We start from the raw sequence: 18,507 nt of genomic DNA, 5'->3' as shown, positions 1-18,507 counted from the left end.
ATTTGAGTAAGAAAGACATGTTTTTATGACAATCACTTTACAGTCACTAAGATATTCAGAGGAGCCTTAAGAGAAAGACCACTTCCTATTCTCTCTGTAATTGATTTAATATAATTCTAAGACAAAGACAGACCTAGAGCACTTCCTAAGATTTTAAACTGTTTCAGAAGTTTACACCTTAATATTTCAAAAGAAATATACTGTTATCACCACTCTACCTCCTACAACTGATCAGTCCTACTATTCCTGAAATAGTCTCAGATAGGCAAGTCTCTTAACTGTGGAGGACTAGGTTTTGACCTGTTGCTAGTGTGGACATCTCCTTCAGCTTCTCCTTCTCCTTCTCCCTCGGAGCCATCTCCCTCCTGGTGCCCAGTGGTGGTGCTGATGGCTCCAGTGCTTGAGCTGACACTTCCTGGTCCAGCCGGATGCCCCTCAGCTGTAGCATCGCCATAAGCACTGCTCCGGCCAGACACTAGAGGGAAATAGTTTAAAAAGCACAAATCAACTCCCAAAGCATGAAGGAACCCAGTGCATTCTAAAGCAGCAGCCAATAGATAATAACGGGTAGCATTAGACAGCAACTGGTAGTATTTTTTTCTTATACGTAAAGCTAAGTAAGACCCCACAGCACTGTGTTAAATCACTCTCACAGTAGCCATTAACCCTTCCCCGGTACATAAGACCCACCTATAAGAATAATCTTAATCTCAGATGCTAATACATTTCTATCTCATACTTCAGAGGAAACATACACTGACATGGGAATCTATAAATTATTAGCTGCTCTTAATCTCCTCTGTAAAAATTGCATCTGATTGCTACCCACGGACTGATATGGAAGGTCAAACCAAAATGGCTGTCATGTTCCCTCCTTCTAGAGTCCCACCTCATCAGCTAGTAGACTGTGGGGATGGTATGCTATGTGAACACATCAGATCATTAACAATAAGATCGCGTAAAAAAACCCTCCCCCGGCCGGGCGCGGTGGCTCAAGCCTGTAATCCCAGCACTTTGGGAGGCCGAGACGGGCGGATCACGAGGTCAGGAGATCGAGACCATCCTGGCTAACACAATGAAACCCCGTCTCCACTAAAAATACAAAAAAATTAGCCAGGCGTGGTGGCGGCGCCTGTAGTCCCAGCTACTCGGGAGGCTGAGGCAGGAGAATGGCGGGAACCCGGGAGGCGGAGCTTGCAGTGAGCCAAGATCGCGCCACTGCACTCCAGCCTGGGCGACAGAGCGAGACTCCGCCTCAAAAAAAAAAACAAAAAACAAAAAACAAAAAAACCCTCCCCCAAATAAATAAGGAGCAGAAACCATAGGATAATGGGTTTCAAGGTGACACCATAACTGTTTTAGGCTAATCATGACTTAGAATTATGCACATCATCACAGTTTCAGAGAGGAAAAAAAAAAAAAAAAGAATTATGCATGTCAATGCTTTTTTTCCACTAACAGATAATTAGTAAATATCTGTAAAATATTTCAATACTAACCCCCTGAGCTTAAGCCATTAAACATTTGAAACTCGAAAGTTGAGGCCAAATGAATCCATAAGACTTTCAGAGAGTCCACAAGACTTTCAATGAGTCTCTATAACTTTTCTTTGCAAAAACCAACCCCAGGACCCAAGCAGAGATTCCTGTTTTGTCCCCACCCTCTGCCCCCCTCCATGGCACATTACCACTGTGCTCGCCAGCCACTGAGTCCACTGCACTGCCCCCGCTCTCCGAGCCCACACTACCACCGTGGTCAGCAGGAGAGGTCCGAAGGGTAGAACCATCTGTTGCTGCTGTGCTGCCCTCGTCGTCTGAGGCTGGAGCTGAGAGAGTAACGAGAGCTGTTACAGGTTAAAAAATAAAAAAATTAAAAAAAAAAAAAAAGAGCCCTCCTTGGGATGAAAGCATCAAACCACATAGTGCATAGGACACAATGCAGTTTATATATCCTGTCGTCAAAGAAAAAAGGGAAAGATTTGCTTTGCTGGTTAATCGCTAACAGAAACAAACACTATACACGGTGCATTGCAAACAGTACTTAGACAGGAGTGAAGAAAACCCAGTTCACTGGGCATTTCCTTCGCTGTTTAAATTACAGTGCAAGTTCAGTAAGAATCTGTGACATGGACGCTGAGTTTTCTAGCTAAAATGCTTCATGGTTACCATTGTTTAGGTGTTACTGACACCTGCTGAGAGATCTGAAACTAGCCATTACCATTCAAAGCATAGAACTCTGAATTTTAATGAGATTTGTTTTGAAATCAGTCAATTTTTGCTTATGTTAGGAAGTCACTTAGCATGAGCTCTTGAATCAACCCGGTTTTGTTTTTTTTAGCAAGTGGTCCAAAGGGGAGCTCATGGGGAAATTTCACATCTCCTAATCATCCTCATCAGATGCTAATAATGAAGCAAGGAAATTCCCCAGAGACAGCCACAGCATCCAGGATCAGGGCTGAGCTGAGACAGGAGGAAAATGCTGGATGAGATACATGGGGGAGGAAAGCCAGGACAGCCACAGAGCACAGCGGGAACACGACTGGCACAACACAACAGCAACCTCAGAGCCTGAAATGGCAGCAACTAAAGAGACCTGAGAAAAGCAACAAGCCATGGCAGCAGGTGGGGCCAGCCGCTCTCTCCCTTTCTTATCTACCCAGGCTAAAACTTCCAAAAGAAAAGAAAAAAAAAAAAAAAAACACAAGGAAGCATCAGTCTCAAAAACTATAAATCAACCCTTAAATTACTCAGGGGTTGACCAGGTATCTCCATTTGGTCCAACTCTCTATTCATTAAACATTTTTTTTTAATCAGATTAGGGAAAAGATTGAAAATAAAGAGCAGATGAGTTCTGGAGATTTCCTATAGATTTCAATTGTCCACAAAAACCCTCTCTCTCAAGCTCATAGATCCCTGATGGTTGGTCACATGGACCAAGAATTCTGAAGTACCATCTAGCTTCTTGTAGCTCTCCTTTCATTTGCAAATGAAGATAAAAAAAGTAAAAAGTATGAGTTCTATTTCTTGTCTCTCTTTTAATACTGTCTAAATTGTTAGAGCTCTGACAAAGAACGCTGGAAGCTGAAGTGGAAGCCCTGTAGCTGATCAGCCTGCATGCCGCTCTCTCGGCTTTTCCGTGGGGAAGTAGCTGAAGCCAGGCAGCATGCAAAGTGTGAGGAAGCGGAGCTGTGCGCAGCAGGGCCGAGCCACAGCACTACACCCTCCACACCCATCTTTCTAAAGCCAAGGCAGAAGCAGGAAGTCCAGAATGGCCTGTCAAAGCAGCTGCCCATTACACTCTCACAGCAGTGGAGACAAGGCCTGAGGGTCCTGGGGCCCTGAGCCGTGCTCCTTGCTGTGGACAGTTACCTGATGCTGTGGTGTCAGAGAGGGTTCCTGCGTCCAGAGAGGAAGAGCTGGGTGCCTGGCCGGACAGTCCCAGGCTCTGCAGGCCCAGGGCACTGCTGCTGCTGCCTGGGAAACAAGTGGAGAGTGAGCACAACATCCCCTCCAGGTCCCATCCACAGTGCTGCTTTGGCCACGTGCTGCCCTCAAGAGTCTCCAAACACCAGCATGTGACCCCCTCTGGCCTAGAGGAAGTTAGCCAACAGCCACTGCTGTCCACCCACCAAGTTCAGTTACAGAGATGGTGGAATGCTTCCTTCAGCTCAGGCAGGACACAGGCTGGAGGAATCTAAGATTCGAGAGGAAATAACCCAAACTGGCAGAAACTATGAGATTAGCGCTCAGACTGAAATTCCCACCACAGCCCTCTCACTCTCCACCTGTATCTCTGAACAGCTCTCACCCAGATCAACCTCTCCCCAAATCTGGGGACAAGCTAAGTCAGCTGGATATCAGTAACTGCCAAACCCTCTTTTCCTGCGCAAGGCCAATGGGCTGCTTTGTTCCTGGCATGGCCTTCTACCTTGTTGGTCCTGCTGCAGGCTCAGGGCAATGGCTAGTTCAACCATGGTCTCGTCATCTGCATCAGGCGGGATGTCCAGCATGGGGGGGAAGCCCTCTGCGCCTGCCAGCAGGGCCTCCAGGGGAGAGGGGTTGCCATTGTTGACATTTTCAGCTGTCTCCAGGACCATCGACTCAGACTGCAGAGAGAAAGCTCTGTCAGTGTCCCACGGTAAATGGTAACTTTTGGAAGTCCACTGAATAAGAGCTAGAGGAGAGTTTTGAAGCTCCTCCTCCCCTTCTCCTGCTGCCAGAGACTCACCACCATCTCAAAATCTCCATGGTCCACCTCACTCTGTTCCTGGCTTTCCTGACGGATGTGACCACCATTCGGGATCCCTGATGACTGCATTTTCTCATCTGCATCATCATCGTCATCATCATCCTTGTCTCCTGAGTCAAAGAAACCCCAGTCACCTGAAGGTGCTTGCTTTCCTCCTTTGGCACATGGTGCGATAAGTCATGTGGCAACAAAAAGCCTGGCCAAGCTACCAGCTAGCACCCTGGGCTTTAGTGGGAGAACTCCGGGGTGCTATGCCTGGCCTTGTTCTCTTACTTCTTGGACCTATAGCATCTGGGAAGATGGAGGCGGCTGTGACAGCTTGCCCCCCACAAAAATAAAATGTTTTCCAGCTAGTGAAGGAAACAACCTTGGATTCCAAAGGGATTTCCATAAAGCCGAGAGATCTAAAACCAGGAGGCCCCTCAAGTGCCCACTAACTCTCAGGAGACCTTGGATAAGACAGGAAAAATCATATGATTGGGATCTTTACCTTTTGTCTGTCATGACAGATTAGAATTTGTTTCACTACTTTTTTCTAAAACAACTAGGTCAGTGAGATTTTCACACTATGTAAGTATTATGAAAAGAACCAGAACTGAAGTGTAAAACCACTGACTGGAAACCAAGGATACCACTGCAGGTCCTGCCTGTGCCAGCTTTTGTGTGAAGGTGAGAAGGCCTTCTAATAAGGAAGATGTCCAGGTGAGACTCCTAATTGTCAGAAGAGGATAGAGACCTCATCTTCCACTCAATGGATTGCTAAAGCATGTAAATATGTCCCTTAGAAACATAAACTATCTCCACTCTAGGTTCTTGCTAGAGAAAAGAGCCACAAACTTAGACAAGATAAATGATATGCAAGGAAGACTGTCTGAAAGTCACAAAGTTGTGTACATTCCTCTAGACATGCACTGTCCACTGAGCACTTAAAACATGGCTGTCTACAAGGAGATGTGCCACTAGTGTAAAATACATTCTGGATTCCCAAAATGGTACCAAAACAGGCAAAATATTTCACTAATAAATTTTGTATATTGACAATATATGTTGAAATAACATATTTGATATACTGGATTAAATAATTAGTAAATCAATTTTACGTTTTACTCTTTATAATATTGCTATTAGAAAACTTAAAAGTACGGCTGGGCAGTGGCTCACGCCTATAATCCTAACACTTTGGGAGGCCGAGGCGGGTGGATCACTTGAGGTCAGGAGTTCGAGACCAGCTAAGCCAACATGGTGAAACTCCGTCCCTACTAAAAATACAAAAATTAGCTGGGTGTGGTGGCACACGCCTGTAATCCCAGCTACTTGGGAGGCACAGACTGCAGTGAGCCGAGATTGTACCATTGTACTCTAGCACTCTAGCCTGGATGATACAGTGAGACTCTGTCTCAAAAAAAAAAAAAAGAAAAGAAAAGAAAATGTAAAGGTACAGAGTGACTTTCATTTGAAATTTACTTCTAAATCAAGCCAAGTAACCAGAATTATATAATTCTGTTATTCAGACACCTTTTAGAATTGCCTTTACTGAATCGTAAAATGTTATGCCCTTGACTGTGTCCAAGTGTATCATGAGGGAAACTCCTGTGAAATTTGCTATCCAACTTATTGTAGGTAAGTCCACTAAGGATTCTGCCCCTTTGGCAACAAAATGGACATTTAATGAAGAGCTTCTATCGCAAGAAAAGTTACATTTTTGTTTTGTCTTTGGTCACTGTGCTTTTATTTTTGCTATGGCTCTTAGGAAACTTTCAGCCACCTCACAAGGTCCTACATGGTTGTTAGGTGAGCCATGGCCTCTCATCTTTATTTTTATTCTACTTACCATATACATTTTGATGTGCCACCTTAAATTCTTTATGGGGTGAGGTAGCATTAGAAAAAAGGTAGATACATAAACAAAAGTCTCCAGGACCTTGGTCAACATGCGCAGCATGTCTAATGCTACTGTACCTCCCTCTCTCCCCTCCTCCCAAATACAGGCTTGAGCCTAAACCCAGACCTCACATTACCCATTGGAGTGTTGCTTCGAGGGGAGGAGGGTAAAGTCACATGTCTCCGTTTGTTCCTGGGCCTTAGGACTCGAATTAGAGCTTGTTTACAAGAGAAGCTCACAGCAGGATCCTGAGGTTTAAAAGGAAACTGTCACGCTTTGGTCTCGTATTATTCATGAAACTCTCTATAAAACACTTTCCTTTCTTGGTCACTCACTCCCACACATGTGGATACCTCTCTACTCTCACCTGCAACCCAGCGGACAGCAGGCACATCAGCAGGTTAAGTTAATCCCCCGTTCCTGACCTGGCACACATAAAAGAGCCATTCACTAACTTCCTGTCTCTCAGCTCCTGGGGATAGACTGGCAGGTCATTCGCTCCTGAGGCCATTTTGGCCCCTTACAAAAGGCTTTGGCTTTTTATCAGATGATCAGGCCCCCAAGTGCGCATCTTAGCTCTGTGCTAAAATCAGTAGTTTTAACACTAAGCTTCTGTGAAAGGGTCACTGGAAATAGAAATCTTGATGTACTTCTTTCATTCATGCCCTCATTTAAGTCACAATTCACTGAGTTACCTAGCACTTACTATGCAGCAAGCAGCAGGCCAATCCCTGGTGATTCAGCACTGAACAAGAGAGACTAAGCCCATCCCCTTTGCAAATCTTTCTCTTCCATGGAGTAAGATCTTAAAGCTTTTACTGATATTCGAAACTTCATCCCTTCAGCTTCCTTTAAATCTATTTTATTTCATTAGTTTAGCAAGCTAAAAACAATTTTCCAGACATTCCCTGGCTGCTGAGAGCTCTCTGGGATTGTAATGCTACGTACAGGACACAAGAGCATCTGCATGTAGATCTTGGATGCTGTGTTAATACAATCCAGCTCACAGGTGCAGTAGCCATGGATGATGTCCACCAGAGCATTGACAGTTGCTTCAATATGAGTTAGGCCTAAAGGAGACACAAACATTATTTGAAAATCTGGAGCAAAAAGCTCTAACTACTTGAGAGTCTGAGACAAAAGTGTAGCTTTTTATCTCCGCATAAAAGGTCATGCAAACAAAATGACAAACACTCACACACACACTCACTCACACACAGTAGCCTGTCAGTATTATTTGTGATTTGTTTCATTAACAGTTTCCTAATCTCCCAAATTGTCCTCAAAAGCCTTTCCAGATATCTTGAGTCACAGAAATAAGTAGCTGTCCACTCTCTCTGGATATCAAAAGACAAGGCAAGGAAATATGAAGAGGAAGGCAGATACTAAATGTCCTCTAATATCCTCCAACCTCAGGTGATGACAAAACATGACCTTGACATGCCTTTTAGGTTCACCCACCCAAGTGTCCTCCAAACATGAATGAGCACCAGGATCATCCTACTTTTCTATATTGCTATTCAAACCCTTACCCTTCAATCTGAATTTTCAATGGTATAAGAAGTTAGAAACCAAAAGAAATATAATAGTCCTCAAGATACTTTTGCCTTTTGAGCTGGCTTTAAGCCAAGTTATCAAAGATTTTTTAAAACAATGATAAACCAGTGAGGAGACACACAGACACACACACACACACACACACACACACACACACACACACACACAGTGCCTCTTTATGTAAAATATTCAACCCCAGTGAAAAGATATGGTACAAGAAAATCCCACTGTGCCACACTGCTAAATTCCTCAGGAACATTGCATTTATCTCACAGACTTCTACTTGTCAATTATGAATTCTGGAAGAAATGGATTATGGAGAATGAAGGCTAATGGCTAATGGTCATGGCTGTTCAAAGACAGAACTTACATCAGGCTTCATTACCAAGATTCAAATATCCCTTTTAACATACCTGGAAGGCAGGCAGGTGCCAAGAAGGCATTCTTGGGTTTAGATGCATGGAGTTTCCAGAAGTGGTTCACAAGCTGGGTGATGAAACTACAGCAATCTCCTTCCAACTGCTTCTGCGGTTCTTTCCCCTCATCCATTCCTTCTAAGCAGGAGAAAGAAAATTATCAACGATGGTAAATCTGAGGTGGAATTTAATTTGTTTTAAGGTTAACTCAGGTCAAGGAAGCTTGCCTGGGGAGGGAGTTTCAAGTGGGGGCCCAATCAATATGCCAACTATCCCTAGACTCCAGCAGGCACATCTAGGAAAAAAACAGTCTGGGAAAGGAATATCGCAGAAAACATTGTATGTTAGAATTAAGTAGAAGGGGGAGCATTTAGGATGTTTACAGCAGATTCAAAGATCTCAGTTCCAACTGTTCAACTTCTAAAACCTAGAGGAACATATGAACATTCTAGAGATTTCTCTAGAATAATTCTGGGATTCTAGTATTAAAAGGAGGAACAGGATGACGATGGAGCATGTAAATAACAGAGAATTGTAAAGGCAGCAATCAGCTCAATTTGACAATGACAAAACAGGTTTGCTACCCAGCCAACAGAAAAGGAGATGAGGAAACAGCACTAAGCACTGAGAAAGCTGCTACACATATTAATAATAGCACTGGCAAAAGAACAGCATGAAAGTGAAAGATATGTCACAGATGCTTCAAAGCAACCAGGGCCCAACCAAGCTTAGCTTTCCCCTGAAGCTCCTAAGAGGTAGTAACTTCAGAGACAGATTATATCTGATGTCTATTAAACTCAAGGATAATCAAAAGGATAAGCACTGGAAAAAGAATGTGTTTAAAATGGTACAATTTCAATGTCAAAAGGCCCTACAAGGTATAAAGACCAAGAAGCAAAATCCTTGTCTCTGAGCATGCAGTCAGTCAGAGGCCAGTAAGAACAGTAAGGAAGAGAGGGTAAATAGGCATATGAAGCAGATCTCAGGACCACGGCCATAGGGGCCAAGTTCACCTGTTTCCATCTGGGGCAGCTTTGACTCCGTAAAGTGGACAAGGTTGTTGGGGCGCATGATGGCAATGGAGCGAGCTGTGATCACCAGCCTCTGGAACACCTCGGGGTCCAAATCCTTGCCTTCTTTGCTGGATGTGTTCAGACACTGTACAGCTTTGCTCAGCAAGGCCTGATCCTATAAAACAACAGGGGCACAGAGGGTCAGCCATAAGCAAGAGCTGGGTACAAAAGCAAAGAGGAGAGAAAAGCTGGCAGATCACCAGGATTATTACCTCCTCTCAAGAGAACAGGCCAATGAACACCAATCACCTACAACAAATCTTCAAAGCAGCCCCATATAGTTAAGTTTCTTAATACATAAAATATTAATGTTATTAAAAAATTAAAAACCCTGCAGTATCAAAGTATGATGGGAAAATTCAAATCTACTCAGTTCTCCAGAACTGCTGGATTTCTTTCTCCTACAACAGAAGAGCCATTTCCTAGCAAATTCATATTACCCAAGGACAGTGTTTCCAAAATTGCCTTTCCTCGAGAGGCTCAGCAGGTTAAACTCACATTTTTCAGTTCCCTGGGTTGGAGGCACAGAAGCTAACCAAAGCTCTGGGTTGATGGTTCCTCTCAGAGCCTTTCTTCCTCAGGGGTCTGAACTGTCATCTTTTCCATCTACAGAAATTGGCCCAATTTGTCTCCTTTGGCAATGCCTTTCTTTTATAAGTGATACCCTCTTTCCCCAGATTTTGCCATCAGAGGCACTCCAACAACTATGCAACACTTGTCTCACCAACAAGGACAGTGCACCTCTCGTGTTACGCCACAGCTGAGGGAGGGAAAACACTAGCAGTCTGTCTCCTGAGGGACTCCCTCACCTCACCCTTTTCCAGTGAGAAGGCCACCCACACTCAATGTCCCTCCCTCTCTTTCTTAAGTCTTGTTGATCCTGTTAGAGTGACAGAAAAATAAGTATAAACCAGGGGCCCAGTCACTGGCTTATCCTCAGTTTTGAGTGGCACTTGAGAATTTCTCAGGACAAACTCTGTAAAATGTAAGTCTAATCTGAATGCTATCCTCTCTTTACCTTACTTTGCTGTGCTGCTGCTTTACAATGAAAAGCTAACTTATTTGATTCCCTGTCAGCACTGCAATTTCCTTTCCTACACAGGCATCCCTGAGAGAGAACAGTTACCTTGTGGCTGTGGTAGGCCGAGCGGCTGGTGTGCAGGCTGGCCAGAAGGCTCTTGGACTGCTGCTGGACACTGGCAGGTGCTGGCAGGGACAACAGCAAAGTGGCCAGCTCCTGAGCGGCATTCTTGTTTCTCTCCTGAGGCAAAAGACGGCAAGGTTATCACTAACCCCACCAACTCGAGGCAGAATGAACTATCTACACTCTGCCTGCCCTTCCTTCCTTCTAGGCCACCAGGGCTAGGTTATGCTCCATGGACTGCAAAGAGAAAAAAAAAAATTCAGAAATTATAATCCTCCTTCCTACCAGATGAGGAAATGGAATCCAAGCTCATGATTCCCAGAACAGTGTTCTTGTACCAACACGCATCCTATTCTATGACACACGCTCACTATGGGCCCTAAAAGTAGGACATGAGGCCTTAAGCTGAAGACTTCTCTGGAGCTTCTTAGCAAATCAAGATTATGCTACTATAAATGTTCTTTAGCTGCGAGGCCTCAGGGCCTCAGACAACTCCACTGACTTCCTGCCTCTTCAGAAAGCTTCCATGTGCTTTGAAAAAGTGACTTGCCTTCTCGATGATTGGGCCAACGGCAAAGCAGCTTTCCAGGGCTTCTAAAGAACTCACAACCAGCCTGGGGAGACAGAAAACCTGGCTTGAGTACAACACCGTTCTCTCCGCCTTGCGCTTTAGCCTAAGCAAACTATAGTCATGAGGACCTTGGGGACAGCTAATGAATGCCAAATACAAAATCAAAGCACAATAAGACCTGCCACAGGCACCATGCATATCGTTTCCTATGTTACAGGCCAGGAGAAACCTGGCTCCTGCTCGGAGATCAACCTGAGGCCATGTTCATAATCCGTAACTCAAAGACGGGGCTTTTCTTCCTCAAAGAGGATAAATGTGCTTCCTTCAGCTGCCTGTGGCAGGGATCACTGAGATGGGCTTAACAGTCTTGATGCAATGGGACCCGAAGCTCAGGTGCCCAGAGATCAGTGGGCAAAAGGATACACAAAGGGAAAGGTAAAAACCATCTTCTTATATTGGAAAGTTTAAAGTTATATATGCACAAAGGCATTTCCTATGAGTCCCTAAGTATAGGGGAGAGAACAAACTATTTTTTAGGTGCATGCCAATTGCCAACATTCAAGGGGTAAATACAAAGCATCTTTAGAAAACTGAGCGATTTCCCCTTAGGAAAGGAATAGGAAACCCAACTACTACTATTAAAGGGTACCAAGTAACATGCTCCCCAGGGTTTACTCCTTTCAATTTAATGTGGCATAGTAAAAAGAATAACATCCTGACAGCTGAAGCTCTGGACAGAGAAAGAAAAGTATTCAGAAGGTAACTGGAAAGAAAAGGGTTAAGGGGTAGAGGAAGGCAATAAAGAACTAGGGAAGAGGAACCTGAGGCATAAAATAAATTTGGATAGAACGAGCTCTCTAGTGGGTTATCAGATGGTAGGACTTTGCTGCTAATCCCTCTACCCTGAACCCCCTTTTCATCCACTTAGAAAGGGAGCAGAGAGTACTAGGGTAAGGAAGAGAGAGTTGAGAGAGTGTCTGACATGGCCAACACCAAGAGTGCACTTACGATCCTCCATGTACTCCATTTTTACACAGGGACAGCTCTGTAGCCATGCAATGACCAGAACAGAAAGAAGCAGCAGGACTCTTCAACAGAAGCAGAATCAATGCAAAGCCACACCATTGGTTACACTGCTCTCTGACACACACTCACTCGTGCAGAGAAAAGAAAGAGGGCATACTAACCGGTCCAGCTTGGTTAGGGACTCAGTTTCAGAACTTGGGGGAGAAGCAAAGAAAAAAAAAAGGAAAAAAATGTGAAGCTCAGAGAAACCTGGAAACACATCCTAAGCAACCATGTATGGATAGGGTATCGGGGAAAAAGAAAGAGAAAGGAAGGGAGGGAGGAGGCTGCTGGTGGGAGGCAGTGATTCCAAGCAAGGCTATTCTTGTGACTTACAATGTAAGAAACTCAAAATCTCACATCATGAATTACGGTATTTCATCTACCATGGCAAACCAGCAGCTACCTAGCACAAAGAAGCCAAGCACAATGCTTAAGAATGCCACTGTAGGGAGACTAAGGAAACTCTGGACTCTGCTACAAGAGGCAGCAGACAGCCTCTTTGCTGGCAATGTTATTACCACAGAAGTAGCTACTGCAGAGAAAGATGATGAAAAGATGATGAGCTCAGAATGGAAGGGAGGATGTTTTCCTATCATTTCAGCAAGCCTGGATCCTAATCTAGAATACTGGCTTAAGCATCATCTAGCCTGTGGCCTCTGGCTACTCTAAAGGGTACCTGAGCATTAAGAGAAGGGACAGAACTTCTGCCCAGGGAGAGACTCTGGTGTCACATGACTCTGAGCACATTTTTCAGGCTTTGTCTGCACACTAAAGAGACACTGAATATGGGCGAGTTGTATGAAAACTTGAAAAAATCCCAGGCTAGCCTTGAGATGGTTACTAGAAGCTGGCTCTCTCAAGACACGGGAAGGTTCTGCAGTGAGTGGAAGATGTAAAAACTGAAGCCACCCCCTGCCAGCACTGGTACCTCTCCAGGACAGTTCCACTTGTCGTAGTGGGGGCAGCTGAGTCGCCATCTCCAGTGCCGTTGCTCTGGTTCAGATTTGAAGGGCAGATGTTGCTGACAGAGGCAGAAGGGAATTCTTCTGGGGGCTCATCAGGCCAGCCAAACTGCTCCTTAGTCTTGCCATAAATTTTTACAGCATCTATCATGGTGACACCTGCTGGATCCACCGAGGCCCCAACTGCAATAAGCAAGAGAGGACTTTAGGAAGCACATTCTCTAAAGAGCCACCCCTCCAAATCAAAGACCAGAACAGTTGGAGCAAAGAAGTAAATCACGTCAATTTTACAGACATAGAGAAACTTTATCTTCTGAGATATTCACAGCACTTTAATCGTGTATAGATGCTGAATACATGTGGAGAAAGTTCCAGGGACCAAAAGTCAATTACATCTCCTACTCAGAAGAGTCCCTAATCATCACTGTAAGGGTCCTCTTTTGCTTCAGAGTATTGTATCCCCTACCCCTCACTCCCAAGTGTCTCTACACACTTTCTTTGTTCAAAGTACAGATCATGACCATTCTCACTAACAGCAACTATATCTAGGAGAAAGCGTATCAGACCATGGCCAATAATTGACAGAGAAATGCAGTCTTGAGTAAGGCTCAAGGATTTGTATTCTGAGGGTGTAGTTTTCAGTGGCATAGCAAGCCATTGCTAACCATCTCTCAGCCACGTGGACCTGAGGTCTTCCTCTGTGCTTTAAGAAAGCCTTGCAATTTCATGTCAATCTGCCTCCTCTCAGCCTAAACACAGAAGTAGCCCCGTTAGTGAGGCAGACACAACACTATAGAAATGAATACTTAATGAAGTGCAGCCCTATCTTTACTGCTACCATGCTCCAGTGTACTCCTTTCCTGTCACCTTGCCTCTTTAATATTTCAAATGAAGCTCAAAGTTTCCTGACAAAAGGACAGAAAAACCAGTAGAGTGGAGAGATCCCAGAATATTGGAGAGTCACAGACCAGTGGCTCCCAATTTCGCAGTCACAATGAGGACAGAGTCTGCACCAGGGGTTGGTGACTCACTGAAGAGGTTCAGCTTCTTATCAGCCTGCAGGGCTTCTTCTCTGGTGAAGGGGAAGTCAAACCAGCGTGAACGACTCAGGTTGAGCTGCATAGTTCTGCCGAAGATCTCGATATACGATGGGGCCCGTTCTATTGCTTGAGTCCCAATCTGGATCCGCATGCCTGTCATCACCATAGTGCTATTGTTGTTACTTATCTCAATGGTGAAGCCTCCAGGCTGTAGGGAGACAAGGCACACATCAAGAAACTAACGGAAGTTCTTAAGTCTGAACTAGGACTCCTTCTTCTCTGACATTGTCTCAACATGTGAAGCTCATTAAATCTTATCCTTTTAACTCCCCGGTAATGACTTCCTTGTTTCTAAGAATGGGAAAATAGGAAAAGAGAGCAGATTCTCTTCAACGTCAGGCTTCCTTCTCCCCAGCATTAACAACCTCTTTGGTGTCCTCTACACAGTAATCCTGCTGGTACTGGTGGAAACCCAACCTGTACAAGTCCTTTGCCAAGTGAGTGAGAATATCCATTTTTCTAAGGAACCATTTAACTAGAACCGAGGGTTGTGACTGCGAGTATATACTCCATACTTGCATTCTAAAAGGAGATGTATTCCCAAACCATATTGTTTATGAATCCTTTTACCCAGGGACTGATCCCAGTTCAGTGCCATTCTCACCTTGGTGTTGGCCACATACATGCCGGTGGAATTCAGCCGGTGTTTTATCTGTTGTGCATTATAGACCTGCAGGAGGTCATTACCACCAAACTCCACATCTGTCAGCTGCTGGTTGTGTTCAAAAAAGTCAATGGGGAAAGTCACCTGGCTAGATGTGCGGGTTGCTGCAGAGAATGATACCAGATCGTCAGAGAGTCTCTCCTACCTTTGACCCGACACCGCTGGTAAAGACTCCTCCCAGACAGAGCCCACACTCACACTCTAATCTAAACAAACTCTGGATTATACATTTGCATCAGCATAATGCCTACATGTGGTTAGCTCTTCAATGGTTATTATCCCTAACTATGACATGTCCTAGCAATACAAAGAAATCTGGCATTGGTATCGGGTGTACAGTTAATAACAATAGGCTTTCCCATAACTGGGTTATTTAAAATAAACAATAGAAACTACTTCTTTATAGGAGAATGTAAATGAATAAACCAAAATTCTTTTGAAATGTACTCTAGAGCAAATTTAAGGTAATGTGATGATCCCTGTAATGGTCTTTGCTTAGCTGGATTCGTTCACTGCTAAACTCAAGCTTTCACTTTCCTGAAGAGTCCTCAGTCAGTCAAGTGCTAGACCACCAGCTCAGAGACCTGTGGTGGGCTCTTCACTACTCAGTGGGAAATTAACCAACTGAAGAGATCTATACTTCAATCAGTTCCATTCTTCAGAGAAGTCATTCTCCCTAAACCTAGAGAGAACAATCTCTCAAATAAGGTCCAGGACATAACTCGTTACTAGGCACCAAAGAACCGGTGGCCTGAAACAGGCAGCCAATGGGTGCTTGCCACTTAGAACTGTGACTCTGCTTTTGGGAAATTAGCTAGCACATACCTCTAATTTTACAAAATGTGCAAGTAAGACAGTCACCATTTCTTCACAGATATTTGCAACAGTCTATTCTGAGTCACTGTCTAGAAGACCACCATTCCTACTCCCCCACAAGTCATCTAAGGAGCCTTACTGATTGTAGCTGTTTTGCGCTTTCGAACAGGCTTCATGATGCTGATGACACTGCTGGGCTGCAGGGATGGCTGCAGCCAGTAGGAGGTGTTCTCCACGTTGGCCATGTAAATGCGCAGGCTGCCATCCTCACACAGCAGAATCATTGTTGTCCGCTGCTGCTCATTGCAGGCCATATGCCTAATGGCAACCATGTCTTGGATCTAGGAGGAGAGGACAAAGGAGGGTCGTAGTTCCCACACCTACAGATCAGCATCCACACAGAAAAAGAGGCAGAGATGCAACTGGTTTCACAGTCAGTTGAGGGGCTGTACAGAAGGGTGGCAAAGAAAAGGCATCTAGGAGAAAAAGAACTGAAAATCTTTTATGGGCCTCCACTGAAAGAGCTGGGGAAGTGAAATGAATAAACAAATATAAAAAGAGATCAGGTTCACAGCAAAGTAATGAATGGGAAAATCTGGCACTGACCTTTGCTTTAGCAGGAAGAGTCTTAATCTCCTGGATAAGAAAAGTGTCTGGTTTCACCATAACTACCAGCGGCACCCCTGTAGTTTGCTGGACACAGCACACCAAGCCAGGGTGGTTCATCACCTCAGACCACTGGCAAAGAGCAGGAGAAGTCTTACTGCCACCATTGGAACTGCAGACAACAAAACTGGCCACAGTTAGAGTGTCAATCACCATTCAATAGTTCTTTTCTTGACCTAAAAACCATCCTCTAACTGGCTACGTGACTCCAAAGCAATATCCTTGGCCAGGGAGTCAGATTATCCACAGGTCAGTTTTATTCCAAGCCATGCACACACGCTCATACACCCCAATGGTGCTTCTGGCAGGGCAGTCCTCCTTTGGAATCTCCACTGTGAGGTTCCATGTCTGAAGAACAGGTGGCCCTATGTGCCTAGAGGCTGTCAACTTTAGAGGGCCATGGAGCTGCCTAAGGCAATGACCCAATGTCCTGTCAGGATCTCCAAAAACATCGAGTTAGTGTAAACTGGTATCCATTTTATTTCATCCCAAACCAGGTAATTCCCAAAGAAAGGCCTGAGAGAAAGTGCTACAATTGGGTCATCAATGGCAGATAAGAAACAAGGGATGATACCTTAAGCCTCTTCTTCCTCCTCCCTAAGTGAAACTCTCACTACCTTACACACCCCTCTATTATCTGCAAACTTGGTGAAAGTCTCTTCCTCCCCCAAATCCAACCATGCCCCCATTACTAATACATTCTATTTGCTAACAGAGTAAGTCTCCCCCAGGAGAAAAACTTAAAGGGCATTATGGCAGAATGAGCGTCTAAGAGAAATTTAGGTTCCCTTCTCACATTAAAATCACATTTATAACATTAACTATATGTTTTCCTTCTAAGTAACAGTGGACCCCTAAACTACCTCTGACGGCTTGGGGTCTCCAGGGTGGAGGACAAACTGTGCAGACAACCCAACCTGCCAAACCCAGATGTTCCTTGATTTTAAAGATATCTAGCAGGGAGAAAAAAAGGTTGGCTGGAGAAAATTAAGTTTCACAAAACTCAGAACAGACAGCAGATAGTGGGAGTGGAGATCCATCACTGAATGCGGACATTGTGGAAGTTGAACATTAAATGTTCATTCCCACCTTTTGATGTTAATGGGGAAGAGTTGTAACACCTCCAGGGTCGTCCTGCTGATGGTGGCTGCAAATGATTTGCCTTGACAATAGCTGAAGAACAACATCTGCAACACGTGGGAGTAGTACACAGACACACCGCCGCCCGCCACCTGGCTGTTACTGTCCTGCTGGCACAAAAACACATATTTGCAGTAATTCACGTTGCCTTGGCTACCAACTTCCAGGTTATACTGGTTATTAGTTTTCAATCATGATCAGGTGCTCTCATACTCTAAGCATGAGATCCCTGTGGGTAAATCTTACAAAGACCCTGAGAAAAATGGAACTTGAAGTTGAATTAGTTTAGCCCTAAAGGATAAGAGATTTTGCTATTAGGCAGAAAGTTAGAAGGAAAAACAAAGAAAAAGAAAAAAAGACCCAGTTAGATGAAGTCCACAGAAAAATGTCATAAAAGAACAAAGAGAAAAGAGGAGTTGCTAAATAATTAAATCTGGAATAGAAGGAAATAGCAACATGTGCTCTAACCTTCAGGTCCTCATGATTGATTTCCAATACATTAGTGACATAGAAGGGTCCCTGCTGGGCACTGCTGGCCTCTTCCATAAGCTGAGTATAGATGTACCCAGCTGAAGACATTATAACAATGATGTTCTTTCCCTCCTCATTGAAAAGGAAGGTAACATCTCTTATCTTTGAGCTTGGCAGGAGAAAGTAGAAGGTTGGACTCAAGGCATCAACAGACAGGTCATAAATCTGCAGGATGGAAGAAAAATTAAATAAGGGAAATCTATCTCAGTCCCATCCCCCAAATATCTTAGTGAATCCAAATAGCCAGAACTGACCAATAACGGGCATTCATTCTCCATTCAATAAAAAATGGAGTGTCAGGCACTGGTCTTATAAAGATGAACAGAACACCTTTCACTCTCCTTCAAGGAATGAGTAGGGGACAGACATACACAAATAAATTCTGCAACAAGTATGGCAATAAGTGTGCACTTGGTACAGTGAGGGTAGAACCAGAATCAGTTCCCTATTGCCTAAAGACAGAAAGCTCCTAGTCAGCAACATAGCAAAAGGTGACAAAATATGGCTATTATTTTTAGAGACAGGGTCTTACTCTATCACCCAGATTGGAGTGGAGTAGCATAATCACAGCTCACTGCAGCCTTGAACTAAGCCTCAAGTAATCCTCCGCCTCAGCCTTCCAAGCAGCTGGTACCACAAGTGCAACTCATGGCACCCCGTTGATTTTTT

General features: G+C 44.3%; 1 protein-coding gene across 7 annotated transcripts in view; it reads right to left on the bottom strand.

The window, feature by feature from the left end:
- LOC105483121 (ubiquitin protein ligase E3 component n-recognin 4) overlaps positions 1-18,507 on the bottom strand; it is a 140,140-nt gene that overhangs the window by 66,222 nt on the left and 55,411 nt on the right. The window contains exons 43-62 of one of the 7 annotated variants that reach the window (XM_071099420.1): positions 17,776-18,003; positions 17,257-17,417; positions 16,108-16,279; positions 15,641-15,842; positions 14,626-14,789; positions 13,953-14,169; positions 12,888-13,104; positions 12,079-12,111; positions 10,871-10,934; positions 10,303-10,437; positions 9,117-9,291; positions 8,331-8,414; positions 8,101-8,241; positions 7,079-7,200; positions 6,267-6,378; positions 4,228-4,358; positions 3,928-4,105; positions 3,369-3,473; positions 1,688-1,825; positions 301-475 (exon numbers count right to left, since the gene is read on the bottom strand). In XM_071099420.1, coding sequence (XP_070955521.1) covers positions 301-475; positions 1,688-1,825; positions 3,369-3,473; positions 3,928-4,105; positions 4,228-4,358; positions 6,267-6,378; positions 7,079-7,200; positions 8,101-8,241; positions 8,331-8,414; positions 9,117-9,291; positions 10,303-10,437; positions 10,871-10,934; positions 12,079-12,111; positions 12,888-13,104; positions 13,953-14,169; positions 14,626-14,789; positions 15,641-15,842; positions 16,108-16,279; positions 17,257-17,417; positions 17,776-18,003 — 2,954 coding nt within the window. The remainder of the gene's footprint in view (positions 1-300; positions 476-1,687; positions 1,826-3,368; positions 3,474-3,927; positions 4,106-4,227; positions 4,359-6,266; positions 6,379-7,078; positions 7,201-8,100; positions 8,242-8,330; positions 8,415-9,116; positions 9,292-10,302; positions 10,438-10,870; positions 10,935-12,078; positions 12,112-12,887; positions 13,105-13,952; positions 14,170-14,625; positions 14,790-15,640; positions 15,843-16,107; positions 16,280-17,256; positions 17,418-17,775; positions 18,004-18,507) is intronic. The other 6 variants (XM_071099421.1, XM_071099424.1, XM_011743790.3 and 3 more) reach the window with 6 other exon arrangements.

This window comes from Macaca nemestrina, chromosome 1 (assembly GCF_043159975.1).
Source record: "Macaca nemestrina isolate mMacNem1 chromosome 1, mMacNem.hap1, whole genome shotgun sequence".
Taxonomy (NCBI): domain Eukaryota; kingdom Metazoa; phylum Chordata; class Mammalia; order Primates; family Cercopithecidae; genus Macaca; species Macaca nemestrina.
The sequence above is the reverse complement of the archived record's forward strand: the minus strand, read 5'-3'. Positions and strand labels throughout refer to the sequence as shown.